Source organism: Cladophialophora bantiana (genome assembly GCF_000835475.1).
Source record: "Cladophialophora bantiana CBS 173.52 unplaced genomic scaffold supercont1.2, whole genome shotgun sequence".
NCBI lineage: Eukaryota > Fungi > Ascomycota > Eurotiomycetes > Chaetothyriales > Herpotrichiellaceae > Cladophialophora > Cladophialophora bantiana.
The window spans coordinates 1,752,987-1,780,587 of NW_015971576.1; the positions used below are offsets into that span (position 1 = coordinate 1,752,987).

General features: G+C 53.9%; 10 protein-coding genes across 10 annotated transcripts; 5 read left to right on the forward strand and 5 right to left on the reverse strand.

Annotated features, from left to right (window-relative positions):
• Positions 1–14: 14 nt before the first annotated feature.
• On the reverse strand, positions 15–464 carry Z519_01647 (uncharacterized protein; the record flags this gene model as incomplete). The annotated part of the gene is made up of 2 exons (XM_016759404.1): positions 15–272; positions 393–464. The coding sequence occupies 2 exons, from the start codon at positions 462–464 to the stop codon at positions 15–17; spliced, it is 330 nt and encodes a 109-aa protein (XP_016624732.1).
• Positions 465–1,008: 544 nt separating this feature from the next.
• Positions 1,009–2,266, forward strand: Z519_01648 (acyl-CoA thioesterase II; the record flags this gene model as incomplete). The annotated part of the gene is made up of 2 exons (XM_016759405.1): positions 1,009–1,215; positions 1,313–2,266. 2 exons carry the CDS (start codon positions 1,009–1,011, stop codon positions 2,264–2,266), a joined length of 1,161 nt encoding a protein of 386 aa, XP_016624733.1.
• Positions 2,267–3,782: 1,516 nt separating this feature from the next.
• Positions 3,783–4,466, forward strand: Z519_01649 (uncharacterized protein; the record flags this gene model as incomplete). Its single annotated transcript, XM_016759406.1, has 1 exon — positions 3,783–4,466. One exon carries the CDS (start codon positions 3,783–3,785, stop codon positions 4,464–4,466), a length of 684 nt encoding a protein of 227 aa, XP_016624734.1.
• Positions 4,467–5,963: 1,497 nt separating this feature from the next.
• On the forward strand, positions 5,964–7,163 carry Z519_01650 (uncharacterized protein; the record flags this gene model as incomplete). The annotated part of the gene is made up of 4 exons (XM_016759407.1): positions 5,964–6,068; positions 6,121–6,387; positions 6,442–6,553; positions 6,625–7,163. 4 exons carry the CDS (start codon positions 5,964–5,966, stop codon positions 7,161–7,163), a joined length of 1,023 nt encoding a protein of 340 aa, XP_016624735.1.
• A 1,555-nt stretch (positions 7,164–8,718) lies between these two features.
• Positions 8,719–9,531, forward strand: Z519_01651 (uncharacterized protein; the record flags this gene model as incomplete). The annotated part of the gene is made up of 1 exon (XM_016759408.1): positions 8,719–9,531. The coding sequence occupies one exon, from the start codon at positions 8,719–8,721 to the stop codon at positions 9,529–9,531; it is 813 nt and encodes a 270-aa protein (XP_016624736.1).
• Positions 9,532–12,337: 2,806 nt separating this feature from the next.
• Positions 12,338–13,707, reverse strand: Z519_01652 (uncharacterized protein; the record flags this gene model as incomplete). The annotated part of the gene is made up of 3 exons (XM_016759409.1): positions 12,338–12,580; positions 12,658–13,542; positions 13,630–13,707. The coding sequence occupies 3 exons, from the start codon at positions 13,705–13,707 to the stop codon at positions 12,338–12,340; spliced, it is 1,206 nt and encodes a 401-aa protein (XP_016624737.1).
• A 1,984-nt stretch (positions 13,708–15,691) lies between these two features.
• Positions 15,692–16,271, reverse strand: Z519_01653 (peptidyl-prolyl cis-trans isomerase-like 3; the record flags this gene model as incomplete). Its single annotated transcript, XM_016759410.1, has 2 exons — positions 15,692–16,204; positions 16,260–16,271. 2 exons carry the CDS (start codon positions 16,269–16,271, stop codon positions 15,692–15,694), a joined length of 525 nt encoding a protein of 174 aa, XP_016624738.1.
• Positions 16,272–16,920: 649 nt separating this feature from the next.
• On the reverse strand, positions 16,921–19,944 carry Z519_01654 (uncharacterized protein; the record flags this gene model as incomplete). The annotated part of the gene is made up of 4 exons (XM_016759411.1): positions 16,921–18,567; positions 18,617–18,690; positions 18,742–19,830; positions 19,899–19,944. 4 exons carry the CDS (start codon positions 19,942–19,944, stop codon positions 16,921–16,923), a joined length of 2,856 nt encoding a protein of 951 aa, XP_016624739.1.
• Positions 19,945–21,395: 1,451 nt separating this feature from the next.
• Positions 21,396–23,411, forward strand: Z519_01655 (uncharacterized protein; the record flags this gene model as incomplete). The annotated part of the gene is made up of 1 exon (XM_016759412.1): positions 21,396–23,411. One exon carries the CDS (start codon positions 21,396–21,398, stop codon positions 23,409–23,411), a length of 2,016 nt encoding a protein of 671 aa, XP_016624740.1.
• Positions 23,412–24,781: 1,370 nt separating this feature from the next.
• Positions 24,782–25,993, reverse strand: Z519_01656 (uncharacterized protein; the record flags this gene model as incomplete). The annotated part of the gene is made up of 2 exons (XM_016759413.1): positions 24,782–25,391; positions 25,587–25,993. 2 exons carry the CDS (start codon positions 25,991–25,993, stop codon positions 24,782–24,784), a joined length of 1,017 nt encoding a protein of 338 aa, XP_016624741.1.
• Between the last annotated feature and the right edge of the window lie 1,608 nt (positions 25,994–27,601).

Here is a 27,601-nt window from a genome sequence, read left to right on the forward strand (position 1 = left end):
AGTCACATTCATCCTCAGCCCGTCCCACTCTGCTCCTCGGTGCCCCTCTTCTCCGGCATCCTCTGCTTCCCCTCCTCAACCATACCCTCGCACCCGGTAACCGTGCCCGCTGCGTTCTCGAGCATGCCCAGCACTGACGACTGGGTAGGTTGTCCTTGGGCGGATTCGGGATCGGACTGAGCCTTGGCGTCCTTTATCTCTTGCACGGCGGCGGCTTTAGTCTGCGCTCCGGAGCTGTAACCTGCTGCGGAGGAGATGGCGCCTTGGACGTACTGTTTGGGTTACGGAAAGAGAGGGTGTTAGATTGTAGGTGGGAGAGGGGATCGATGAGAACGAGGACGAAGAGGGGGAGTGACTATATGCATATGGATATCTGTGTGGATGGAACTTACATCGACATGGCCGCCTAGCAGCGAGGCCTGTGAGTCTGAAGAACTCGACGACTGTTGCTGGTTTGATGACATTGTGAGAGGGTTATGTTGTTTTACTCCTCACCTCGTGATTTCAACTCTCTGGCTCTCATGTTAATATGTTGCTGGTGCTGCATTTCGATCAATGACGATGTCGCCAAGGCGTTGGACGTCGATGATGATGTCATGCCACGTAGTTCTGGCCATGTCACAGCCTTGCACGTGCAGATTGATCCCTTCCGACTTCAGCCTCGTTCCGGCTTGGGACTGTTGCCGAGGTTGTTTCTCTGCGAGCTTCCCTCCCCCTTGACCATTAATTCTACTCCATACCTGTACGCGACCGAGACGAATTGTTATGAATCCATGGTCGTAAATTCCTCGGGCCTTCCTCTTGTTCCCCCAAACAAGAGCCGACCATAACATATATTTTTTGATCGAACACCAACCCGACAATGGAGTCTCGGCGGATCCAGACTGATCAATTGACCGAGTGATCCAGCTACATAGCACGGCGCATGCATGCATGCGCGCTTTGCTTCTGCCCGTGCAGCCGATAAATGTTTGTCACTCCCATTTCTGGCGACGACCACCCCGAACCATGACGACCAGGTTTGAAGTGCTCAAGGGCAAGAAGCCCATCTCGTTCAGGCGCTTGATGGCCCTGAAACAGACTGGAGACGACGTCTTCGAATCCCTGACTCCAGCCTGGCCACCCGCCCCCCATCGGAGAGCATTTGGAGGCCATGTGTACGCCCAGGCCATGTACGCTGCCAGCAAGACCGTGGATAAAGGGCTGGTGGTCCATGTACGTTCCCTCCTATAGGTGCTCTTCTGTCCCAAGATGAGCCTGATCTCTTTTTTGGTTTTGCTGTTGTTGACAGCTTGGGTCCCTTCGGGTATAGCAAATGACTGGGTACTTTATCCTCCCCGGTGCTATTGATATTCCGTACGTGTATCGCGTGCGCAGAATTCGGGATGGCGGCATGTACTGCTTGAGAGGGGTCGACGTCTATCAACACTCCGAGGCCGCCGCGCAGGGCAAGTCGCCTTGCTTCGTTGCCACCATCTCGTTCAAGCGATGCGAGAAGGGCATCCAGAAATGGACCGGTTACGAGTACCAAGAGATGCCCAAGGATCACATCCAGAAAGAGTACCATAGTGTCTTGGAAGGCCTCAGGCCCGAAGATCACCCTCTGGCCCCGGGCGCCGATGCTCTCTGGTGGGAGCAGGAAGAGGAAGAGTTCTGGAGCCGCGACGCGGCGGCCTTCCCGGGGGTGGAAACCAGAAAGGTCAACATGGCCAAATACAACGGCAAGGCAGAAGTCGGGGGCGGCACGAACGGAGATGGGGCGTCGCGCTGGCGCCAGCTGCTCTTTTACCGGCTCATCCAGGACGACGAACCGTCCGAAGAGAGACAGGAAGCCGCCAACGACCTGAACTTGCACGCCGCAGCCCACCTGTACGTGTCGGACAGGAACTCGCTCTTCCTCATCCAGCGCGCGCTCGGCTACGAGGCGGTTCGCACCACCATGGCGTCGCTGTCACACACGGTCATCTTCCATGGCCTAGCAGACCATCTACGCATGGTTGTTGACGACCACCCCCACCCTCACCGGCAGGGCGGCACTTCGAAGTGGTTCGTCCAGGAGTCGTGGACCAGCAACGGCGGCGACAACCGCGGATGCCACCACAGCCTCCTGTGGGACCACAAAGCCGGCAGGGTCATCGGCACCTCGATCCAAGACGGCATGTTGAGGTTTCCGGCAGAGCTGGTCGAGAAGGCCAAGGCCAGCCATACTACGAAAAGCTCATTATCGCCGCCTGCCCTGGACAAGGCTGGTAGCAGTAAACTATAGTGCTCAGTGTCTCAAAGTCAGACTTCCCTGCCTGTGCTATGCTGTGCTGCAATGGCTGGGAGTTGAGCAATCCACCCTGCATAGGGATATCAGACATGTCAAACCACAATCTCCTGCGCTGGTCTACGAAAAGCTGTCTACATCCATGCATACATTAGATGGCACCGTGCGTGTGTGCGGTGGTTTTTGAGATCGCCATGGCGTCTGTCCACATGTAGCTTCTGCTGAACAGAAGCTTCTTGATTTATTGTTTTCTCGTTTCAAGTCTCTTTTTTTGGTGTTTTTAGGGGAGAAGATCGTACGGAGTCATTCCTCATTCCTTGTTCGAAGAAATATTCCACCTGATCTCCATACAACGATCTTTTTTTTTTTTGGCTTGCGTGTATCATACGCAGTGGTTTCTGTCTTTTAAAGGGCCAAATTCGGATATTAAAATAGAAAATACACGTCGGGAATATATAGCATCATGTCAATCATTACGTTAGAAACCACGAACGGGAGAGAAAAAGGAGAGATCTTCGATGACGACGAACGTAGGCTTTCCCTTCATAAGCTATCCCGGCCTCCATCCTCCTTTTGAAGCCAAACATCACATTCTGAAGGGTCACCACTAGCGCGCCAACTGTTAGTTACAGAGCAACCTAACACAATCCGTGTAAGCTCACGCTTGTTGCTGCCATTTGGATGGAGCCTGGCCCGTGATCCAAAGAATAAGTTTCACCCTCAGTTGGAATGGTGACATTGATGGCCCCGACCAGATTTGCTGCTTCAACGAGGAGAAACGATGACCAAAGGGAAAACCAAGACATTGTAAACCGTGAACGCAAAGGGAGACTATCGGCCATATTTCGAGGTCAAAAATGGGACGAACGAGTTGTTTTAGAAGAGAGAAGCCCCCCTTCAAGAACTCATTCTCTTGAATTACAGGCCAATACATGATCGGGGGTGTATAGTGGAAAGGGTCTGGTGGTCGACCCGGGTCCAGAACCGTGTGACGGCGAGGAAATAACGAGAAGCCTTCTTTACCAAGGATTGTTGGGGATGGCAGAAGCAGGAGGGATTCCCAATCGACCTGCTACTGGTTCCGAAAAGTACGTTGTCCGCTCATCAAAGCAGCGTGTCATCGTGGAGGAATGACAATGCTGTCGTGACGGAAAGGCAGAGAGAAGATTGTAAGTGATGCAGGTCATGGTGGAGAGGAATGAAGATTCATGAGCTGATGGGATTCGGAAGACGCGTTTCTCCGAACCCGGAACTGCAAAATTCAACTGAACGCCACCACCACAACTCCTCTTATCTCACAACGCACCTACCTGATCTTTTCATCCCTCGCGCTCCAACCTTACCTTGGTCCAAAGGGACTATATAGTCAATTACTTCACACATTGGTCGACAAAGGTGTCTGAATGGCAATTCGAGATCCCACGCAACTCTCTGCCGAGTCTTACAGGAAGTTAGGCCAGACCGTCCAGCACCGGGATTCCATAGTTCTACAGCCAAGCTAGAAAGCGGAACAATGGGCATCATCATACGCCCTATCACTGCGGAAGATATCCCTTCGACGGTGGAGTGCATCCAACTCGCATTTGCCGACGACCCGTATCATCTGTGGGCCTTTGATGCTGCGAAGTTCAACAAAGAGCGCAACTTTGCTAGCCTCAAGGCTAAATGTGAATGGGGGATGCGCAATGCATTATTCTTCGTTGCCAAGGATCCAGATGACGAGGGCGGCAGAGTGCTAGGAGTCAGCATGTGGATGAAGCCCAGGAAGGTCCATCAGAAGCAGACCTGGTCCGAGTGGATCGACGACTACATCCTCTGGTTCAAGCAGGGATGGAATCTCTTCAGGTTTCACGGGCGTGGCGGGTTGAGGACGAATCGATATTGGATCTGGAAGCGCGAACAGGCCATTGCTCAGTCAGAAATCTGGACCGACCCCGATGGTTACTACTTCTGCAACATTGTCACTGTCAGGCCAGGCATTCAAGGCAAAGGGATTGGCCGCCAGCTCTTCGAGACCGTCACTGACATGGCCGACAAGGAAGGGCGCCGATGCTATCTTGAATCCTCCAAGGAGAAGCCCAACATTGCAATCTACGAGAAGATGGGCTTTCGGCTTGCCCGAAAGATGGTGTGCGAGGAGGGAGGCGAGGTCTGCGACCTCTTCTGCATGGTCAGAGAACCACAATCCAAGCCGTGAACAAGGGCAGGCTCCGTGGACTTGCCGTCGAGGATATCCCTGTCGGGGCCGCCGTATTGACAACTCGCATTGCCCGTACGCAGGCAAGCTTACCGTCTTCATTCCCCATCTCGTCAATAAGTGCCGTGGCTTCCATCGGTGATGGGGATGGTTTTGAACTCCCGGCGCAATGTCTCACTGTCGTTGGCTCTCTGCGCCCGACTCCCAGGGTGCTGTTGCCGCACTGGCGCCTCTGAAATCCTGTCCGTGGGTCTCTGTGGTGCAGGCGGTCAATCAACTGGTGTGTGATTTGAGGTGCCCTTGAGGGCTAGGTGCTGAGGCCCGGCTGACGCAGTGGCAGTAGCCTATCTCTATATTTTCTGCTCTCTGTTATGACACCGACCAGACTGACGCCTGGCGGCGAAGGAAGCTTGAAGATTCGCCTCGAAACAGATTGGGTTGGGGGATGAGTCAGGTCTGGAAATGTGTCGAGTTTTTTCGTCAAGGAGCTCCTTCAGCAAAATCTTGCGGCCATGATTAATCTTGAGGTTCCGGCCCTTCTCTAGTTAGTCGGAATGGCATGTTGAGAGCCAAGACGGCAACTGCTCGCAACGTTGACCATTTAGTAATCGTTATATCCAGGACGACTTCGGACTTCCGAGCGGGTGTGATCCGTTAGATCAGACCTATCGTCGTAACCACCTCTTGGACATCATGGGGACCACCAGATGGCGGCCAGGAGAGGGTCCAAACTTGTTGGGCTCTGGATCACAGAAATGGATTGATCAGCGTGCCAGGCAATCAGGGCACAAGCAAAGCGATGATTTTGCCACATCGCCAGCGCGCCATCGCAGCGGCGCAGTGGTTTCGCCCGTATGATCTTGATATCCGTACGCAATGGGCAGTCGCCGGTCGAGAGAATCGGAGCCGGAGAGTGTAGAGCTTGTCGAAAAGCAGTAGGTCTTAAAATCGATTCCCGAGACGCGGAGATAGAGAGAGGGTGTGTGTTCGCTTCTGTTAGAAGCTTGTTGGGTAGCGAGGGCAGGTTAAATGACTGTGGGTGTAGGAAGAGGAGACGACCAGGGGGGGAGGGGGAAAGAGGGGGAAGGAGATGAGGCGCATGCAAGGGTTAGAGAGGTACGTTACTCATCCATCTCCGGGCATCCTTACCTCCTTCATACCTCGCGCCCACCAACCACCGTTGTAGAGAAGCTGCATGATGGGTGCGTAGCCCTGATACTTGCGGCATTGGCTCCAGCTCCAACTTTTACATCATCATCAACCCTGACGAGAGCTCAAAGCTCCAAGCTGAAATGCCCGCCCAATGCGAGCCCCTCCATCAGCGAGCGAGGTATAAAGTCCTCGTCGGGAGATAACCTTTGCTGTCCTATCTCAAACTCACTCTCAATCCGTCTCTTTCCGAACAAGAGCACCTTCTGCCGGACAAGTCTACGAGCCCAGATCGGATCACCAAGGCTGCAGAACACCTCTAATCTTTGCTTCCTCGGCCCTACCCAAATGGCATCAAACCTGCCCAAGGAATACAAGGTCGGCGTCTTCGAGGCCAAAGGCGAACCGATCAAGTTCAAGCAAGTCAAACTGGAGCTGCCAAAGCCAGGCGAGGTACGTCTCCTCTATCGATCACACCCACGCTCCATTAAACCATTCATTCTAGGTCCTAGTCAAGGTCCTAGCTTGTGGCGTGTGCCACTCCGACCATGCCGTTCGCTTCGGGTTGTTTGGCAATAGCTTTCCCATTGTCCCCGGTCATGAAATCATCGGTGAGGTTGCCGCAGTTCCAGATACTGAGACGCGCTGGAAAGTGGGAGATCGTGTGGGAGGACCGTGGCACGGTGGTCATGACAATACCTGCATCCCATGTCAGCGCGGGCTGTTCCAGATGTGTGAAAAGGAAGCAATCAACGGGGTCACCAGGGATGGAGTAGGTCTGGCCTCGTCGACTACGCGTCCCTTTTGCTGAACCGCTTCTTCTCAGGGATACGGGGAATATGTCACTTTGAGGACCGAGGCTGTTGTCCGGGTCCCGTCCGACGTCGATCCAGCCGAATACTGTCCCGTCCTTTGCGCAGGAGTGACGGTGTTCAATTGTGAGTTTGTTTTTGCCCTTGTCGGCCGCCCGCCCGTCAGTGAGAGAGACTGACTAGATTTACCCCAATAGCTTTGCGACAACAAAAGGTCCTGGCGGGTTCGCTCGTCGCGGTCCAGGGACTCGGTGGTCTCGGGCATCTTGCGTTGCAGTACGCGAGCAAGATGGGATATAGGACGGTTGCCATATCCTCCAGCTCCGACAAGAAGGAATTCGCCACACAGTTGGGGGCACATGAATACATTGACGCATCCCAGGGCGACATTGGTGCACAACTCCAGAAGTTGGGAGGCGCTGCGTGCATTCTGTTCACCGCGCCCAACGAAAAACTCATTCCTTCGCTGCTTAGCGGACTGGGGCCGTTGGGCAAGCTGATTATTCTGGCAGCGTCGAGCCCGGTCGAGGTGAATACGGCGTCCATGATTTCCAAGGGCCTCAGCATCCAGGCATGGCCCAGCGGTCACGCTCTCGACAGCGAAGAAGCCATCTCTTTTGCTCAAGTGCACGGCGTCCATGTCATGATTGAAAAGTTCCCCCTGGACAAGGCCAACGAAGCCATGGAGAAGATGACCAGCGGCAAGGTCAGGTTCCGGGGGGTGCTCATCCCATAGGTTAGGGGGATTGGTGATCGCTATGAGTATGTGTTATGCCAGTACTTCATAGCCTACATAGTGTGTCCCGGATAATTCGATGAAAACACACAACATGTATGTTCCATGGAGCATCCTGCACATCCAACATATACGAGGAATTCCGCTCGGTGCTCCGTACTCCGTCCGAAATGTGTTGGGGGGGGGAATGACATAGTAGGTACGTACCTAGGGATCGAGTTCTTGTAGGTGGTTGGCGAAGCTGCCGCTGTCATCGTCGTGGGCCGTGTTGCTGTGTCAGAATCCACCCCTGGCACCCCTGACGCCTGCGTCTTCACCAATCAAATGTCCTTTGTCCCTGGCGATCATACACTTCCTGCTCCATGTTTTCATCGTCGACCATCCTCTTCGCCTCCTCAGTATAGCGTCAGGGTGACCCTTGCTGGCCGTTGTCGCAGAATGAGCTTGGTCTCCTCTCACCATTCGTAGAAGGCCTCATGCCACCCGCTCCGAGCAATACCGCCCTACCGCCCTACCGCCTTGCCACCGATGCCTATGCACCATGCAGGAGCACAGAGCACGTTGGCCTGGCGCTGTCCCAAAGGCGACGGCCACGGAATCGTGAACCACACGACTGATCCCCTGTCTCTCCTCTCCTCCGCAGTTGAGGCAAGAGGCTGAGCCTTCCATATCCCCTAAAAGGTCCGAAACTGAGCACAAGAACCAGCTGACAAGACTCAAGAAGCGAGCGGATTCCCCGGACGGCTGGATTCCCCTCCCCAACCTACCTTACAACATTGGCGATCATCCGCAAAAAGGAGAAACGCTCTGGCCAGGTCACAAGAGACGGAGATCTGATATATCCAGGCGCATCCAACCATCTTGACCAAACTGCTCCTACTGTCTGTCCACCTTGCAATGGTGCAGAATCAGCCTTAACTGGGTTGGATCGGCTCGAGAGTCCGTCGCCAAAGCTTTTGCCCTCCTGCGAGGCTGAGCACACCTTTGATTGCGATCGGCGGACGTCTGTTGTCATCCCTTACCAGATCATCATTACCTAGTCGCACATCCTGGCTACCGGAGGTTTGAACTGACGCTGAGGGGGTGTTGATCTTTTACGAGTGGACCGTGGTGGATGTGAGTATCGTCTGATCTCGGCGACAGTTGCAAGGACACGATCGACTCCCGCTGGCAACGCATTGGATGGGACTTTGAGGAAGCCTTCAACATTGTCGAAAACATCGAGACCACCCCGTGCGGCTGGGATTCGCTTCATCACCTCCATCTATTTTATTGAGAAACCCAAGGCGATGCTGGCTCATCCATTCCAGAGGCGGTGACGGCCATGTTGACTTCCTGACACGTCAAATTCATCTGGTTGACTATCCAATCTTTCACTTTTCTCGGCATATCTGGAGGTTTCCCTTTGGGTGAACCAGTCACCCACCGTCACCACTATATTCTGCCACACCCGGTACACAAAACTGAAACCGTCCACCAGAACAACAATTGTCCAGTCCTTCAAGACGCCTGCCTCCATTCTCCACTCTCTCCGAGACCGACATCTGCATTCGCCATGGAGGTACGGATACAGCATCCTTTGATTTTGGTCATCATCTTCTATGCATTAGCACAGAGCTCATCTGCTACTGTGTCGTTCCCATCAATCCAAGCCATCATCGGCTTCTCGACGTCATGTACCCTTGCCTACGACACCCCAGTCAACGACTGCGATATCAATGACTTTCGAGGCCTAGGAGGAACGGGCTCTTGTTCAACCGACTGTCAATTGAGTCTGGAGGCGTCACAGAGATTTGTCCAGCGGTTCTGTTCAGGGGAACAAGCAGATGGGAATTCTTTGATTGGACAACTTTTCGTTGGGAACGTTGTGAACTTCCTGTGCGGGGACGACACTGCCACAAGTGCGACAATGGCGACGACAACGCAGGGCACGACGCAGGCCTCGTCCGCTGCAGAGTCATCAATGAGCATGGCAACAGACACAGTTCCACCAAAAACGAGCACCACCGACACATCCTCACTAGCTTCTACACTCACAACGTCTCCAAGTCAGACTGGATCTGCGAGCAAGACCACGAGTATTAGCACAAATTCCAAGCAATCGTCCTCAACCCCAACCTCAATACCAACCTCTATTGAATCCGCGACTTCAGTCGTCACGTCGATCTCATCCTCACAGAGCTCGAGCACTTCATCGGCAGCTTCGTCGAGCAAGACGTCGAACACGCAAGGTTCAGGTGGAGGTAGTGGCGGAGGCAGTCCCTTCGATGGGGCCTTCTCTTCAGCAGCTTCGTCAAGGGCTCTGCAACTGCAAATTGCAATATTGGTCTTTGCTGGTTCATCTTTGGTAGTCTTGGCAATGTGGTGATGTCGGCTGATATCTGGAGCAATGGCCCAAAGCAGACGTCGATGGGAAGGGATTGAGCATACCCAGTGCCCGACTGTTCGCGAATAGCTAGTGCTACGCTTTACCTTTTCGCAGGGAAACGGGTGCACCGTGTATGCTATGCGCCAGCGAGGAAGAACATAATTCTGGAGGGGAGGCGCAATCGAGTTGGATTATGGAACACCACTTAATGTCTAGGGAACCCTCGGCGTGCGGCAAGTAACAACGAACAGCAACGATAACGACCATGAACAACATGCATGCAGATGACGGCCGTTATGAGACGACTTGAGCTACAAGTAAGATATGCTTTTTTGCTTTTTTTGAGATGAGCACGAAGGGGATGATGAAGTGGAGACCTCTCTCAGAGCCGGGAATTGTTGGAGCAGTCACATCATGGCGAGACTTGGTTTGCAGGGCAAAGCAAGTTGTCGTTGGAGCTTGATTGAAAGCAAGGCTTGACATGTGCTGCTGTCCAATTACCCATGACAGCGAGGGAGGGAATGAACGCATGTATTATTATGAACCCAGGCTGCTGTTGTGCCAGGGATGCTGTGTGTGAACATATCTGGCCACGTAGAGAAGCCATGGTGCAGAAATCAATACACAGGATCGGAAACAAACATGCGTGCACTCATTCCATTTCCGTGCGAAGTTGTTTCGACGAACTGTGGCCTTGCGATACACCCAGGAGGGAAGGGGCTCTCACCGACTCTACGGACGGTGAGAGACGCTCAAGGAAACACCATGAATGAGTCCATCAATCTACTCATCCACGCTAGAGATGAAGCACAGAGAGCATCACGACAGTCTCAGCTCCGCCAGAATCTCCTCGATGCCTCTATCCATTATTTGTCTTTGCCTTTCTCTCTCCATGTTCCTTTCCATCTCCATCTCTACACGCATATCCACATCCATAGGCGCCTCCATCCGCACATCGTCCGCTGCCATTGATTCCCCCCCTCTCCCCCCCTCCTCCACGACCCTTTCTCCTCCGCCATGGCCTTCATTACCCCCTCCCCGGCCCTCACCCCTAGCGTCACAGTGCCGATGGTCACGATCCCGATCCCCGTGCCGACACTGATGCTGACATCGGCCCTGATCCCGTTGTCGGAGCTGCTGCTGCCGATGCCGCAACACATTCTCCTCGAGATACGCCAGCATCAGTCCCCGTGCCTCGCGGTGCTGCTTGCTCTCTGGCCCCCACGTGTGCGCCACGAGCGCGAGGTTGCCGCGGATCGTGGCCAGCATGTCTGTGACGAGGGCGGGGTCGAGGGGCGCGACCGCCGCGGTCGTACGTGCCGGTGCGCTGCTGTGTGTGCATGGGAGCGTGGTTGTGTGCGTGGTGGCGCGTGGATCTAACCCCGGATGTCGAGTCGGATCCGGGTTCGCATGCGCTGTTGGATTCGAGCCCATGGTCGTTCATTCGTTTGTTCATTGCCTGTCCTGTCGCGTTCCCCCGTGCTCTCGTGGTTCGTTCGTCTCGTGCAGAAGGAAGACGAGGATAGACAGGGCGGCCGATCAGATTCTCGACATGACCGCTCTTTCCTTGCAGACCATGGAGAGTTTATTCACGAGTAGGTATTGGGTGGTTCAGGTCTCCTACCTGCCTGCCTTGTACATGTATATATACAGATCGCTTCCTGAGCCATGTCCGAAGTTGGGCAAGAATTACGCAGTATTAATACCCTAGATAGGAGAGGATACGGAGTGCATATATGCCCCTCACTAGCGCAAGGCTGGGGAATCCGACGTCCGTTCATGCATGGGGATACCTAGAACATATCGTACCTCTATGGGTACGGTGTACAGACATACCATATATATGTGTGGGTATGCGTCGAGACGCCCTCGTTATGTTCCTTTCCTTCTCTTCCATCCTTCCGATCTCCCCTCCTCCCTCCCCCTATTGTCTTCTTGTATGACGGTGCGATCCAAACAACTTCGATCGTTCTCTTCCCATCCTTCTCGACATGCAAGACGCAGTGAGAATAAGAAAAGGACTACGTATTGCTCCTACACGGTCGGTGGCCCGAGAGTCTACTGCGGCCGTAAACCGATTCTAGCTTACGCGCCACTTGAGCACGAGTCCGCAGTGGTGGCAGTGATGGCAGCGATCGCTTTCATTGTCAATTGTCCATGAGATTCGAACCTGAGCCCAATCTGGCTGCCTGCAAGTCTCAGTGAAGACAAGTAGATCTTTCATTAGCGCCTCTGGCTATCCCTAGTCCAAGCCGTCACTTTGCCGTGGCCTTTCCCCCAAAATGAAATGTTCCGCCCAAACGCCTTGCATGTCAAAAATGATGAGCCGCAACAGATCCAATTTCCCAGTTTGTGCATGGAGGTCCGCCGTATTGTTCGCCGGGCCGCTTCCTTTATCTCAAAAGTTCAGCGTCATTAAGGACGGTACGTCTGTAGCCGGCAAGTTGCTTGCCTGACCCAGATTAACGCATTCCGCCTCGCGCTGTTGGCGATCCTAACTCTGTGGGATCTATCGTGGAACAGAGATATGCCTGCACCCTTGTGTGCAGCTTTTGCGTCGTTCCTCGTAATTTTCGGGCATCGAGCGTGATAACCCGGCCGTCAATTGCTTATGTCGTGTCTCCATCCGAAATCGAGTGTCTCGTTATGGATCGTTGCTTCATGGTGAAGAGGGCCAAAGTGACCAGAGGAACATGACAACCCTCTGCAGAACCGCGTCTCGAAATTGAAAAGTTGGTCGCCGCCACGTCGGTTGCAGGCCGACAGAAACTTGCCATATTCCTCCCCGAGATCTCACGAAAAGTGCTCAGTCAATCAAAGGTTTCTTCACCGAGCCGACTAACGCTACTCCCAGACAGCTCAACGCATTAGGATCGGAAGCGCGTATTATGGTGGCTAAAGGCAACATGGGATTTTCCGCGTTGACATGAGATGCGTCTCGAGCCGCCTGTTCAATAGCTTCCATCTCCGCTTTGCATGCTGCGTGGTCCAGGGGGCAGACGACAATCGGCTGTTTCAGGATGATATCTTTCGCGCCAGCCATGGATGCCTAAAGTTGATGATCAGCCGTCTAGAACTCCATCAACTGCGAGCATGTTGCGGCTCGTTACGAGTTCATCTACATACCTTGATGGTCAGGTAGTATTCCACCTTATAAAGACCTGCGGTGGTCGTAAAGCCCGTCACTGCGTAGGTAGGAAACGCCGATCTGCCACGAGGCATGATCCCATCCGCGTCGCGAAGGTCGCTCGAGGGGAAAACAAGACCAAGGTTGGTGAAATATCCGGCTTCGGGCATTTTCACGCCCACCGTTTCCGTCTTCTTGACTAGACTCTTTGTCTTTCTCTGGGGCTCGTCGCCCTCGTGGTTGTAGATAACTTCCTCGTCGATCCCGATCTCGATCTTCTTGATGGTCACTTTACGCGCCTTGCTCAGCCAGTCGGGATTCGGAGATAGCTTGATATACACGCTGACCGGGTCCAGGGGTCCGTAGGACCATCGCGGCAAGGAGATTCCCAGTGTCACCAAATGATCCGAAACTCGTTCTGCAGTTTCGGGCCGATTGTACATGCCGAAGGTCGAGAGCGTGTCGTACCGAGCAATGGGTACGGGAAAAGCATAAGTTTTGCGATCTGTTCCTCCATAGCCTACCGTCACCACCATCTCGTAGAATGTTTCGGCCGTCCGCCGGGGGAGTTGTAGACTGGCTGGCGGCACCCGTCGGGCAGTCTCCTGCCCACCCCGCCCAAAGGGAATGAATATCACGAAGGGCAAGTCCATGTACATAATCTCTTCATATTCCCTATTGGCCGGACATCGGAACAAGAGCATCTCTTTTCCCACCGTTTCCGTCGACTCCTTCCTGGGTGCGGCCAGGTGTTTCTTTGTGACCGAATCCGCATGGGGATGGATGCTTTCCCTTCTCTGTAGGCAGATGGTGACGATGGAGACGTTGACGGGACTTGAGATGCCGACGCCAGGGCGTATTTCGACGGTTCCTTCAATGCGAGGCTATTGTGAAATGTCAGCGACGAATCTTCCCCGGGGGGGTCTGGCGCAAGTCTCTCTCTCTCTCTCTTTTTTTTGGGTCCAACTCACCAGGGTAGCAGAGATCCCTGGGTATCCGACCAGAAAATTTGTGTTCGGGCGGCCAGATACTCGCACAAAAGCGCTCATCTTCTCGTTGAGCTCGAGCCTATGTTGGGACCATTACCACGAGGCGGGAGTGAGATTGTCCTTTGACTGCGGCCTCGGATGGAAGTGGTAGGACGAGAGAATTGCGGCGGCCTGTTTCTGAGAGACAGTATGAAGCCCATGAGGCGCCAGAGGATGTTACATGCAGAGCGATGCGGATTTCGTTGTTATGATTCTTTGTCGTACGATCAATGGGCTTGTGGGTAGTTGGACGTCGGTGTAGTTTTGGGGGCCGAACTGAGTGATGACAAGGGCGGGTCAGAGGTTCGCAGCGTCTAGGTTCAGGAGCGGGGAGGGCGTGGGCGACGGACTGGACGATAGTCGATGGTGGTAGACTGAAGGATATAGGTGATGAGATATGAGTTGAGATGGGGATTGATGAGCTGGAATATGAGCGCGGCTGGATTCAGGCGCAGATGGTTGGAATACGAAGTAGTCTGCCGGTCTGTCAGGTCGCAGATTGTAGGTCGTAGGTCGGTACAGCGTCGGCCGGCTTATTACGTGAAGCATGCACCGCGCACCTTGCACCTTGCACCCGCACACTGCAGAAGACACGCAGGCACCAGGTGCGGTGTTGGGTGCAATAGGAGGGTGGTATGGCATTTGTCCATAGAAGCCCAGTGCCTAATGATCCCTATTGATCCTCGTGGTGTTTGGCGATCTAGACCCCCCAATTGTCTCCCTAGACACCCGTTCTTTGGGATTCCCGTGCCTGCTCCATGACTACAAGTACTGAACTAGAGCTCACCCAACACCCACGTCCCTGCACCTGCTCAAGGCTCTGATGATGACATGGACAGACTTACGAGGTACTACTCCGTACAATTACTCACCAGTCAGCACTATCGAAGTAACTCATGTCGATACCCGATAGGGAATATTTCGAGTTGAGTCGCCGTCATCCGACTATTTCCCGCAATGGTCAAATGTTGCCTCTACTCCGAGTGCGTACTTGGGCCATCTGCAGGGCGCCTCAGCCTTATAAGCGTTTAGCCAGAGCGACAACTTGCTCGCCAGAGGCGCCGTCCTCCCCCATTGCATTGGTGCCCCCACCTTGCCCCATGTTGCGAAGGACACTCGACGCGTATCCTCTTCTAGTCTGTCGTCACCCACTGTGGCTTTTGGAGGCAATAATCCTCCGACTTCCTGCTTGTCCCGCATATTCTCCTCCCCTTCAGCATTTCAGCTTTGTAGGTATTCAAGACCCTTTAGATCTGCTAACCTGTCCTGCCTGTCACAATATCTCCGGCAACTACTCCGTCCTGCGCTAATCACCGCGGCACCCGTCTCGCCGTGTATCGATATGCCAATTCGGGTTGCCTGATTCCATCCACTCTTCAAGTCCGTCCACGGAGCGGCTGACATTCTTGCCAGCGGAGACGCTTGTGGACAGCACATCCATGCCTTTTGGACCGCTAGGCCCGGCCAACCACGAACACCATCTGGAGAGGGCTATCCGAACGGCACACAACATGTGATATTTCTCCTCAGCTGTCATCGGTTAAAGGAACACAAAAAGATGGCTCGAGTTAGTTACCGTCGTGTGAATGTTTCCCAACGTTTGGTCCCGTTACATATGTCGACACCCATGGTATCTAATCCCCCGATCCGATCCGCGGCGACTGGGGGTTTCATGTTCTGTCACCCTGTTTCTTTCGGAATAGTTTTCTGGGGTGCATGCTCGAGCCTCCGCTGACATCGGGATCGGCCACGATTTTGAAATGTAAGAGCAAGGCGCTCTGCTTGACGATCGAAATTGCCGGATTGTTGCCTTTACACGACTCTCAGCCTCCATCAACTGCATCCCATTTGCTCAGTCACTTTTTTCCCTCTCTAGCCGTCGTCGTATATCCCATCCCTAGGGTCTGATCGCGGCGGTTCCAGCCGTCAAAGATTGCGCAAATGGGGCACGAGTCGTATGGCGATAATTCGTGTGTCCCTCCCCTCACCATCTTTTCACTTTGGTTCAACCTGCCAAAGGATTTGCATGGATCGTCACCTTCTCTAGAGTGATCTTCTCCTTGGGACGGTATTTTTTGTCCACCTCCACGGCCTCCATCTTGTCCAGCGTGCCACCTTCTTCAGCCCCCTCAATGACCCTTCCGAAAACTGTATTCTTGCCATCTAAATGAGCCGCATCTTTGAATGTAATAAAAAATTGGCTTCCATTGGTGCCGGGCCCTTTGTTTGCCATGGATACCATACCTCGCCCGCTATGTCTCAACGCAGGCACTTTGATCTCATCTTCGAAGTATCCGCCCCATATTGATTCCCCGCCCTTCACAACGGGCTTGTCTGCAGTCGCGTTTCGTGGGGACAAGGACGTATCACCGCCTTGGACCATGAAATCGGGTATCAGTCTGTGGAAGGGAGTGCCTTCGTAGGCCCCAGACGCGCATAATGCGAGGAAATTCTCCGCTGTTTTCGGCACAGCTTCGCAGAAGATTTCGACCTTCAGGTCACCCTGGGTAGTATGGAGCTGGCAAATTGTATGAGTATGTAATTCTGAGTGTGGTGGGGGCCATGGTACCTACCGTGACAGACATGCTGTAGCAAAGAATCCATGAAGTGGGTTGACCTCAAACTGCGGGAGACGAGCGACTTCAGCGCGCCCGCAGATGCTTCTGTGAAGGCTCACTAAAGAGACAGGGAAAGGAAGAACCCCTCGATTCATGGACTAGACTCGGAAAAAAGAAACGGACAGCTGCTGCCGGGCGAAGAAAACTGGACGGTCACGTGTGAGATGGTTCCACTCAACGTTCGTCGATGGCACACGAGGCTGCGAAAACATCTGCTCTACGGAGAGCATCTTTCCTTCACAAGCAAATATATCTTGTCACCCGTCGAGCCGGGCCAGGTCAAAGCTATCGCTGGCAACTCGAAGCTAATATCCACAAATGAAAACCCGTCCCATACCGCGGTTGTCCCACCTTTTCCGCCTTTCCAATAGAATAGACCGTCCGCAGTGTCGTGGAAGAAATGCCTGTACACATGCGTACCATATGTGTATCGCCGATCGCTCATCGTTCATTCTTTCCTAGGTATATCGTCGTGACACAGTTCAATAAAGAGAACACCTAGCCCTAATGGTACAATATCAAGCAGCCGCTCTAACTTGCCGAGAATCGAAACTGTACAAGAGTAAACATGAAAATCAACCCAACTCAAGAAAATTTTCTCGAAGGTCGCTGTTGATCAGGTCGTTGTAGGCATTATGTTCGCGTTCTTCCTCGATATCCAGGACATCAGCATGGTGTCGAGCTGTGACTGCATCTCAGCCAGTTTCGTCCGCTCATCTAAGAAGAGGTTGTGCATAAGGGGGTGGTCCGGGCCCGCTGGCGTGACATTCGATTTGTCATGCACAATTATCAGAAGGTCTTTGATGTCTTGACTGTTTTCCATGTATGATCTCAACGATGCATCTGACCACGTGGGTGTCGACCTAGAAGTTGATGGTGTATGTGTAGTAGTCGAAGGTGATGGCTTCGATGTACTAGCAGTCCCATCCGACTCTGATGGGTTAGCCTCCTGTGGTAGGGGAGACGAACTCGAAACTGCCGGCGGTTGAGGTTGAAATTTACTGTCCCCGAACCTTCCAGGTGCTACGGCTGCAGTGGACAAGGCTTGCATAGCAGAGTCTGATCGAGGCTGCGACCCCTGTAACTCGGTGGTGGGGGAAACGCTCCGGCGACCCTGTTCATCCACTTTTGCATTCTTGTCGTCTGTCTCCGAATCGCTTTCGTCTATCGCAAAGCGCTCTTTTGCTCGCTTTGCATAAAGCGGCTTGGACGGGGAGCCGCCATCTGGACTCGTCGAAGGAGTAGACTTCATTGCAGTCGTGGCCGGCGATAAAATCGTCCTCTTTTCGGTAAGGGAAGGGAAGCGATTGACTTGTGCGGGCTGAGATTGCACCGAGGCTTCGGGCTGTTGACTGTCGGATTCGACTCTGCGGACTGTTGGTGGCTCGGGCGCAGGTCCACTCGGAGCTGGAGGTGCTTGTCCAAGGGACTGTTGCGGAGGTTTTGCCTCAGTCGGCGACGCCTTCGGTGACGTGCCTGGTGGCGCCTTTTGCAACTTGCTCGGCCTGCGTTCCGGGCCGGTTTCAGCTTTCATGGTCAAGGACTCGACCGAGTCTTTCGATCCTGGAGATTGACGAGGATCCTCGATAGTCTTTTCGCTTTCTTCCTGTGTGGTGCCCTTCTTTCGCTTGAAGAACCCACTAAGCATACCCTTTTTCTCCTTCTTTTTCTCCTTAGATTTGTCGTCCGCCCCGACTATTTTATCGAAAGTCTCCAAGCTTGGACGTTGGCGGATCTCCTGTTCCGTGGATCCGCCAGACTCAGAGTCACCTCGCAATAGCCGGGGTGTTAGAGAGATCTTCTTCGTCTCGACCGTGTCGTCCTTAAAGAACGAATCGGTATTTCTCACAACCCCTTTCCTAGACCGCTGGACGGGTTCGTCAGTCTGCCTCTGTTCTGAGCTAGATTGTGACTGTTGACCCTTGACAGGGCTTGACGCTGATTCATTCTTCAAGCTGTCGTTACTAGTAACCCGCTGAATACCATTGGCTGCGATGGATTCTCGTGATTCCTGAGGCTCAGCCGAAGTTGCAGAAGCCTCTTGCTGGTCTTCAGCATTATCCCCGTCATCAGAATTGTCCATTGCAATCTGGTCATGCTGACCGTCCTCGCCTTCCTCCTCCTCGTCAGAATACTCGTAATCTGAAGGCTCGTAATAAGTGGGGGGGGCAAACTGGACTGTTTTCGCGTTTCTTCGCCGCATAGCCTTTTTCAGCGGATTCTTCGATTTTTCGGGGTTATCCCCCAGCATTCGAGCGGATAACTATGGTCACATCAGTAATGGCAGATAGACAGGTAGGGAAGCCCCGTACATCCACATTTCTGTGCTTGTTGAGTCGGGCCAGTCGTTCGGTCGGGGTTTCAATATGTTCGGCGGGAAGGTAGCCTGATTCCATGATGAGCGTACGAAGCCTTGCTTAACTCCAGCTTGACTAACCGATGCTGCTATCTTTCACAACCCGAACAAGCCACCAATAACTGTTGCTATCATCAAGCAACACCATGGTGTCGCCCTTTGTAGCGTTGGCTTGGCCTTCAACCGTCGCGACAAAAGTGTGTAGTGCATACACAAACTCGAAATCGATGTCCTCTATTTCTCGTAAGCATTCTCCTCCCCAACCAGAGTCTATGAAGCGATCGTCGAGAGAAAATTGAAATTCATCGGTGTCATCATCAGAACTTTCCTCAAGCCCGAGGAGGCCAGGTTCTTCGTCTTCCCACTCATCATCCTCGTCATAGGGAAATTCGTCGCCGTAGTCCTCCACTGTGCCGGCCAAGAGTGGATCTTCAAGGGGTAACAAGTATCGCCGAAATTCCTGGGATTCGGACAGTGGAAGATAGGTCTGCGATGCTGCCAAGCCCAGTCCTAGCGAGGGTGATGAGATCTCACGGGGTTGTGACCGTTGACCCACAACGTCTCGATCTGATCTCGCTTGACCCAGGTCCTCGATGTACTCACCACGATGACTTGCCGCATGAAACAATTGCGATGGATGTAGAGGGAAATGTTCAGGTGTAGAAGAGAACGGTGATGAAGATAAGGGGTTGCCTCGAGTCGGCGTCGATAGAGAAGCCGGGGAAGCTTCAGAATCCACAGAATCGACCCGGGGTGACCTTGGGGGAAGGGAGTATTTACCATCTTCAATTGAAGGGGAACTTGAGATTTTGTCCAGCAAGTCGTCGTCCATATCCTCATCATGGGAGTCCCCACCATCCGCGTCGTCCAGGTCCTGCCCATGGTATCCAACTCCATTCGCTGTATTCTGGGGGTTTGGGTGATCGTCGTCTCGGTCGTCGTCTATGTCATCGTAGAAATGTTGGTCTGACTGCTGAAACTCTCCATTGGCTCTGTCTTCTGAGGCCCTGGGACTGGTGTGTTGTTCCTGAAATGATTCTTGCTCGGCGTGCCTCAAAGTCTGGGCTTGATGTGGAGCGGCAGGGCCATAACCAAATGGTGAAGGGTGGGCGGGTTGTCTCGAGTGGTCTTTCGCAGACGGCGAGGTGTGATCTTGCAAATCAAGGGTATCTAGCAGCACGACGTGGTGAGCACACTTCTCCTTACAGCAATGGAATTCCCCATCGATGTGATCTTACCAGCTCTGACAAGCTGTGGCTTCAAGGTGGTCATTGCGCGAACCATCTATGCGGGAAGACTGGGTGTCGCGTTGTGTGTTCGCCCACCAGAATCGACGGGCTTCGGGTTGATACAGGTCGCATAGAGACACTTGCGAATCGATTGAGGAAGAAACAGGCGCGAACGAGAGATTCTCCGGGAGTGCAGCGATCGAGGGGCTGGGCGAAAGAGAAAAGTCGTGGGGGACCTATTCCTCGAGACCAGACGCGGTAATGACTGTGAGGGCGGAGAGGTGGCCAGCCGCCTTTTCGTCGACGATGAACGCAGTGACGCGTGGATTATCGAGGCAAAGAGAAGAGAAAGGATCTTTGAAATGACAGTTGTGTGCGCAGGCGCAGATGCTGAAGTACCGCAAATGGCGTTGTCGTTTGGCAATAGTAGGATAGATTCAATTGACGGTAATGAAGGAGCAGCGGGTAAAAACGAAGCCCTGACTTCCCCTGTTAAAAGTAGGCCATGATTGAAAAGAGCGAAAAAGGAAAGGAGGATGTTGTTTCAGGATTTGGTGGAGGTGCAGGGACGGGAGACGGAGTCTTGCTCAAGGGTGGAATTGCTGAATCGACATGGGGGAGTGGAAGGGGACCCTCAGGAACGGGCGAATTATTTTTCAGGCACCAGGGCAGCCCAGGGCCGCCCAGCTTCAGGGTATTCAAGTATTTTGGGTGCGAGGCCACGGGAGTCGCGTTGGCGAGGTTGGTTAGCGCCCTCGAAAGACTCCCAGCGCCTGTTTTGGGTGGTTCTTTGGGGCCACTAGGCCTAGGATATAACTGAGGGCGTTGTGTGGGGATTAGAGGACCCTCATTCCACCCATCTGCACCCTGCGGGCAGAGGCAGGCCACCAATTATCAAGATGCCCACACTGTTTTTATTGTCCAGATGGCATTTCATGGCGCTCAATGCCCTGATTAGGTCCGGAGAAAGTTTTCTTTTTCATTTATTAAATCATCTCATGTGACTGCTTTGTTGCTTTTTCGTCCTTTTCGGGCAAACTGACGGCACTGGCACAAAGCACGCGATGAGTTTGCGCCCTCTGAAACGGCACCCTCCGCAACGGGCCAGGCCTATCTAAGGCGCTTTTAGCCCTTGGAGACCGCCACAGTGCCCAATGCCCACGCCCAAGTGCCCGGCTTGGGTGGGATTGCCTCCAAATCTTGCCTAATATTTTTTTTCTCTCACCGAACCAAGATTTGCGCGACTCTGCAGCCTCGATGCCCCACGTGCGAGTTTCGAACACCACCACCACCACCACTACCACCACCACCACCACCACCACCTTGTTCCTCAGTCCGTGCATGTGTTCACCACCACAGCCCTCTACTCTATGATATCAGCTCGTCGGCTTTGTGAGACCCTGCCGGTCTCTCAGATCTCTCGCATCCACAAAGTCACCACCGAGAGATTTGCTTCCCAGCGAGCGACGAGCTGAAGCGCATCTTCCGGCCTTCCTCTTGCGAGTAATGGCGCAGGCTGACACCGGCCATCTTCTCGAAAGCCTGCGTCTGAGTTCGTCAAGTCACGAAAATGACATCAACGATAATGATCCCTCGTCCACGGACGACATCTCTGGCGAGATGAGCAGGTCCTCGGATAGACCTCCTGTACCACGCCGCCCACCGTTCAGGAGCTCTGGTACCAGTCAAGACACCATTCGGCCAACGGCCACTCCTCCTGTGGACATACCGGCTACTAGCGACTCTACCGCCGTAATAGGGGATCCTAGTAGCCCCGGGAGCTACATAGATCAGTACATGCGCCGTCGAAACCCCTCGGTCAGCTTCAGCAACGAGATCAAATTGGATTCAGGACATTGTCAGAGCATGCAAGAGCCCTTGGAGAAGCCTTCAAAAACTCGCGAACGCGGTCGCTCCTTGTTCCAGGCCATGGCAGACGCACAGAAATCATCTAGGGCGCACAGTGAGTCAGAGCGGTCACACTATGATCCTGTCACAGGCCGGCACCTGCCCAGATACTCTCAGAGCCCACCACGGGAACAAGCCCGTGTTGGTGAGGGCCGTTTCCCTTTGCTGCAAACCACCGTGGATGCATTAGCAAGAGAATCTCAACCAGATCTCCGGCATACCATGTCGATGCTGTCCGATTCTGCACTATCCTCTGATGAGCAAGCCATCGCAGCTCCAGATGAGGACAACTATTTGCTATCTCCCGCAACAGCCTCGCCCTTCGCGAGTCAGGCATTCTCCTACGAAGAACCTAAGCCATTCCGACGCACTGCGTCTCAGCGATGGCGAGAGGGTGATACCAGCGCCTCTCCGCAGGACTTCTTTGCGCGAGCAGGGAGTTTGCGCAACAAAAGCATGCGAGATATCGCAGGCCGGGCATCTCGTCGGGACACATCGGGCTCCGCCACACGATCACCCAGATCAGCAGCCTCCTCGTATCTGCGGGCGTTCTCCATGAGTAGCGGGACGAATGGTGAGGGAACTGACACAGGACTCCTCGCCTGCGACTCCGAGGGCCAGACCATTGGTGATGACTACGTGCTCGGCAAGCAGATTGGATACGGCGGGTTTAGCACGATTAGGCAGGTGACGCAGCTTCAAGACAGTAAGCACCGTATACTCGCTGTCAAGATCGTCCGCCGCCAGATCGAGGGTAAAAGTGAGACGGAGAACGAGCAAGCTCAGGCCGAGTTTGAGCACGAGGTTGAGCTATGGAGGTTCCTCAACCATCCCAATATCCTGCCCCTTGAGGCAGTCTACAAACTGGACGAAGCGACTTTCTGCTTCATCCCACTCAACACAGGTGGAACGCTCTTTGATCTTGTCCGCGCCAACCGCCAAGGTGTTCCGCAGGCGCTCTCCAAGAGCTATTCCTACCAACTTGCCTCAGCACTGCGTTATCTCCACCTCGACGCCCGCGTCGTGCACCGTGACGTGAAGCTAGAAAATTGCCTGATAGAGCTCAGCAGTGATGGAGGACCAGGTCTTCTTCGCCTCTGTGACTTCGGTATGGCAGAGTGGCTCTCGAATGACAGTATGTCTGGCCCTCCCAGCCCTGAATTCAACGATGCCGATCGGCCTCCGCGGAAACCCATCGGACCGGCCGACACCTCAACCTCTGCGTTCGCAGGTGGGAGCCTTGAATACGCCGCCCCCGAGATCTTGCGTATTGCAGAACGCCTCAAGGCTAATGTGCCCGTGGAGCGTGCTATTGTGTCGCCGGCGGTTGACATTTGGGCCTACGGCGTGTGTGTCTACAGCATGGTTGTAGGCTCGCGTCCATTCCAGAACTCCTTTCAGCCTCGTGTAGTTATGGCCATTCTGGGTGGAGATTGGAACCGTGCCCTGCTTTCGGACAAAGGAGGAACGGACGCCCACGAGCTGGTCAGTGGATGTCTTGAAATGGATGAAGCCTTGCGCTGGGACATTACGAGAGTGGTGGATTGTGCCTGGCTTGAAGAGCTCGCCGCCCAAGAGGAAAACCAGCAGGGTATGAACGGTTGGCGATTATGATATGACAGATATGAAACAACAACAAACAACAAAGCCGTGTCACGGACGGGAAACGATTGGGGCTCTTGTTGGAGCTTTTCGAAAGCTCCTATTCCTACACTGCGACACTCGCGGCCTTGTCTCACGCTCACGGGAATTTTCTCCCTCCTCAGGCGCCTCGAGACCTCTGTTAGGATTCCTGTTGGTTTGGCATGCACGCTGGAATGAAGGTCGGTGGATGTCTGCACGCCAATGACGACAAGCATGGGATTGAGCTTATTGTGGCTCTTTTGAGATCTGGGGTAACTTATGACTGCGACGAAACGAATCTCTCTCACTTCTTTACTACGGACTTCACTTGGGCATTCCTGGGTGGCAAGGTGTTTCTCCTTGGGGCGGGAAAGAGAATCTATGTGCTTTCGAACAGAGCAAGCGATCGTTGATGTAACCACTTGTATACTATGATTAACGCACCATACAATTACAACTCCAGAACTCAGGCATAGTAATTTCAATGCAGGCTCTTTTCCCTTTGATGTCTGTCTCTGGAAAGGGGGGGGGGGGGTAGAACACCGGATTGGATGCCCTGGTGGGTGCCCGGATGCATCGTTCATATGTATCCGCGTAGGTGCCCAAGGCGACAAGAGAGTTCCAAGCTAGAGGAATGCACATGTCACCTATCGAGTAATATGGCCCGTAGTATGGCGTACATGGCGTGGTACGTATGAACCATGTAACAAATACTATGACCAAGGGAAAAGTCTACCCCAGGCCTCCTAGATCCAATGGAGTAATGCATCCGTCCACCAAACGAAGCGAATCAGAATGTGGCTTGAACCAAGTATACGAGATTTCTCTCTTCTCTTTTATTGTTGCTAGTATATATCTGTCTGTGAGTCTGACTGTGTGTCTGCGTGTCTGCGTGTCTGTGTGAATGTACGTCTGTTGTGTGGTGTTCAGATCAGCCGCTCCAAGAACGAAAGGGGACGGGGTATTTTGAAAAGAGTGGTGAAAGAGATGGAAACGAAAGAGTTGCAGCACCCCGCCTTGATACCCAGCCTCCACCAGACAGATGTGTGGCACGTGACAGCACACCCCAACTGCGCCCTTTCCATAAGGGGCAGGGGACCCGAATTGCGCCTTGGCCGTCCTCCCTTCCCCCTCCTCGTGATCCTTCTGCTCCTCTCTACCGAGCACTCATGCTCCTCTTGCTCCGCTTGATCTTTCTCCTCCTTCTCCTCGGCAGCTCCCCCAATTGCAGCACGACTTAGTACCGAGTACCTAGGTAACCAACCAACTGACCAGCTCGCTAGCACGTAACCGAATGAAAGAACGAATGCCTGCCTCCGCTTAACGCCTCCGCCCTGACCATTGCCGCGGGTTGGGTCTCCTCACGCGAATACGCTCAACAGTTCATCGCATATATTTGCGATAGCTGTCCTGCCAGCCTCCAGCACAGCGTCCATGGCTAGGAAGGGATGTGGCATGCCTTCCATCACGGTGAGCCGAACCTCGACGCCGCAGGCGCGGAGACGCCGCGCGTATTCCTCGCCGTCGTGTCTCAGCACGTCGAGCTCCCCAACGATGATGTACGAGGGGGGCAGGAGCTCGAAGACCTCGTCGGGCGCTAGAAGAGGCGACGCCTCGCGATGCGACCAATCCGCCTGGTTCGGGAGATAGTGGTGCCGGTACCAAAGCATCTTTTTCGCGGGGAGGTGCGCAGTGAATTCAAACGCCTTCCAGCTGGGGCTCGAGTAGGGCGTCGCCGTGTTGTCTGTCACCGGCACTACCAGCACTTGGGACCGGATTAAGACGCCTGGCTGCGGACGCAGTGCAGCCTTCTGTGCAATGACGGCCGCGATGTTCGCCCCGGCCGAGGCCCCGGTGATGGCCACCTTATTCAGGTCCAAGTCGAGCCGATCCTCGCCCTGCGACGTCGACCAGAGGAAGGCCTCCCACGAGTCATGGATTGCTGCTGGCCACGGTTCCTCGGGCGCGAGCCTGTCTCTCGAGAAGGGGCGAGGTCAGAGAAAGATCCTAGCATTGGCAATGCTCACCAAGTAACATAGGCTTTTTTTTCTTTTCTTTTTCCTTTCTTTTCTTTTCTTTTGTTTTTTCGTCTTTAGTTCAAGGCTGAAGTTTTGGTTCTTCATTTGGGGGGAAGGGGCATCCACACAGAGGGAGAGGGCTTCTAACCTATAGTCAGTGGTGATGACCACAGCCCGAGCTCGGGCACACATGTTGGTGCAAACGGTGTTTTCGGTGTCGATATCGCCGAACACCCACCCTCCGCCATGGTAATACAGCACAAGCGGCCAGCCAGATCGGGGTGGTATGCCTGGTGGGGTGAAGCAACGGATGAGGATGTTCGGACCAGCGGTTTCTCGTCGTGATATGGAAATGTCCTGGACTCTGCCCACAGGCAGCGGTTTGCTGTGGCAAGGAGGCAGGTTCCGGGGCCCTCGAGCCACCGAGAGAGGCAGATGATGGACTTGTTGCTCATTTAGCATGAACTTGTTGTAGAAGGCGACATATTCGGGATGCAGTCTATCCTTGACGCTGGGGTGAAGAGGGTAGGGCGGACGGGGTAGCTGGGCTACCATTTCGAGGTGAGTTGGTGGAGTATGCAAGGGCGGTCGATAGAAGAAGATGTAGGCATGAACTGTTTAGTCCATTGAGGGAAGCAAAGGGGGGGGGTGAGGGGTCCTTTTTGGTCGTTTGCTCGTTCAAATATAATTACATTTAACAGAAACAGCTTTGGAGTAGCACAAGGAAAGGCAGGGCAAGCTTGTTGCTACCAGTGGTGGTCGAGTTGGTTACTTAGCCATTAGCCATGCCATTAGCTAGCGAGCGAGAGAGAGCGGGTTGCCACAGATTTTCGGGAGGCCAGTGGCACTTCCCAGTAGAGGTAGTCATCAGAGCCTGGAATCTACTCCATAGATGAAGCTCGCCCTGCGCCCTCGACCGAGCCAACCGCTATGGCGGGACATGTCACTTGTTCTACCTCGTGGACTACTGGACTACTGGACGAAGTGTGGCCGTACCCCCAGCTGTATCCGAACCTCGTCCCAGCTTCGGATCCCGCGAAACCCACTTTTTGCAACACGATTCCCCACGCCGCAATCGCTCGAGGTGAGCAGCAAGCAGCCAGACGCGCCTCGACAATCCTCTCCCTCGTACTGGTACGGGGATGGGCACGGGGGGAGGGATGGTGGCAGAAGGCCCATGGTTATGCAAGCCCTGCTGTCCTCACTCTGTGTCACACTCACATTCACAGACACTTGGACACATGTGCCACCACCGCTACTGCTTGTATTCCCACGCGGACACACATCCAGTGTCAGCATTGGACCAATAAAATGGACAAATCCGGAGATCAGCGCGCCTGATTTGACAGAGACACTCATTTACACACAGCCATGTACTCAACTCACACACTCATTCACTCATGCATCTGAGGAGAACGTACCTGCCCTTTCCTCCTAGCACCTATTAGCCTACTTGGTACCAAAGGCTTGAGCGGCAACAGGAGGACAAAGACGAGGACGAGACCAAGAAGGAGGAGGCTGGACTTTGTGGAAATCCCATGGCGCAGCCGTGACACCTACCAAATGCCCTACCAATGTACTCGGGACCGAGTAAGGAGGACGCAGGACTTAGCTCTAGAACACCCACCCGGCTAGCACAGTAGTACAGGAGGTACTCCGTACTTGGGACAGGATATCCCACACAGCCACGACTTGGTTTGGCCTTGGAAGTACCCCCGTACCAGACCCGGGACAAAGAAGCAGTTGCAAGACTGGGCCTGGCACTGGCTCTGCGAGAAGACTGAGTCACGCTACTTGCGCATGCTCATGCTGTGCAACGGCACCAACGGAGCCATCCTCTTCCTCCTCCTGCTGCTCCCCTTGGGCGATCATTGTTCCAACGGCTTGGTCAATGGGCGATGGGCGACGGGCCTCCGATTAGTGACCCTCCCAGGTCTCGACTACGGCACGTCCTAGTACTCATGCTAGTAGTGCCGAGTACGAGTATAACGGAGTATCGCTCTCCGAGCGAGGGGAAGCCCAGGCTGTTCTTGCTGCTGCTGGCCACGCAAATCTCGACCTTCGTCTGCTTCGTACCAACGCCCCTGGTTTCGACTCGATTCGAATCGACTCGTCTAGGAGGAGCCGCCAGCCTGGGCTGGGCTGGGCTGGGCGGACAGATCA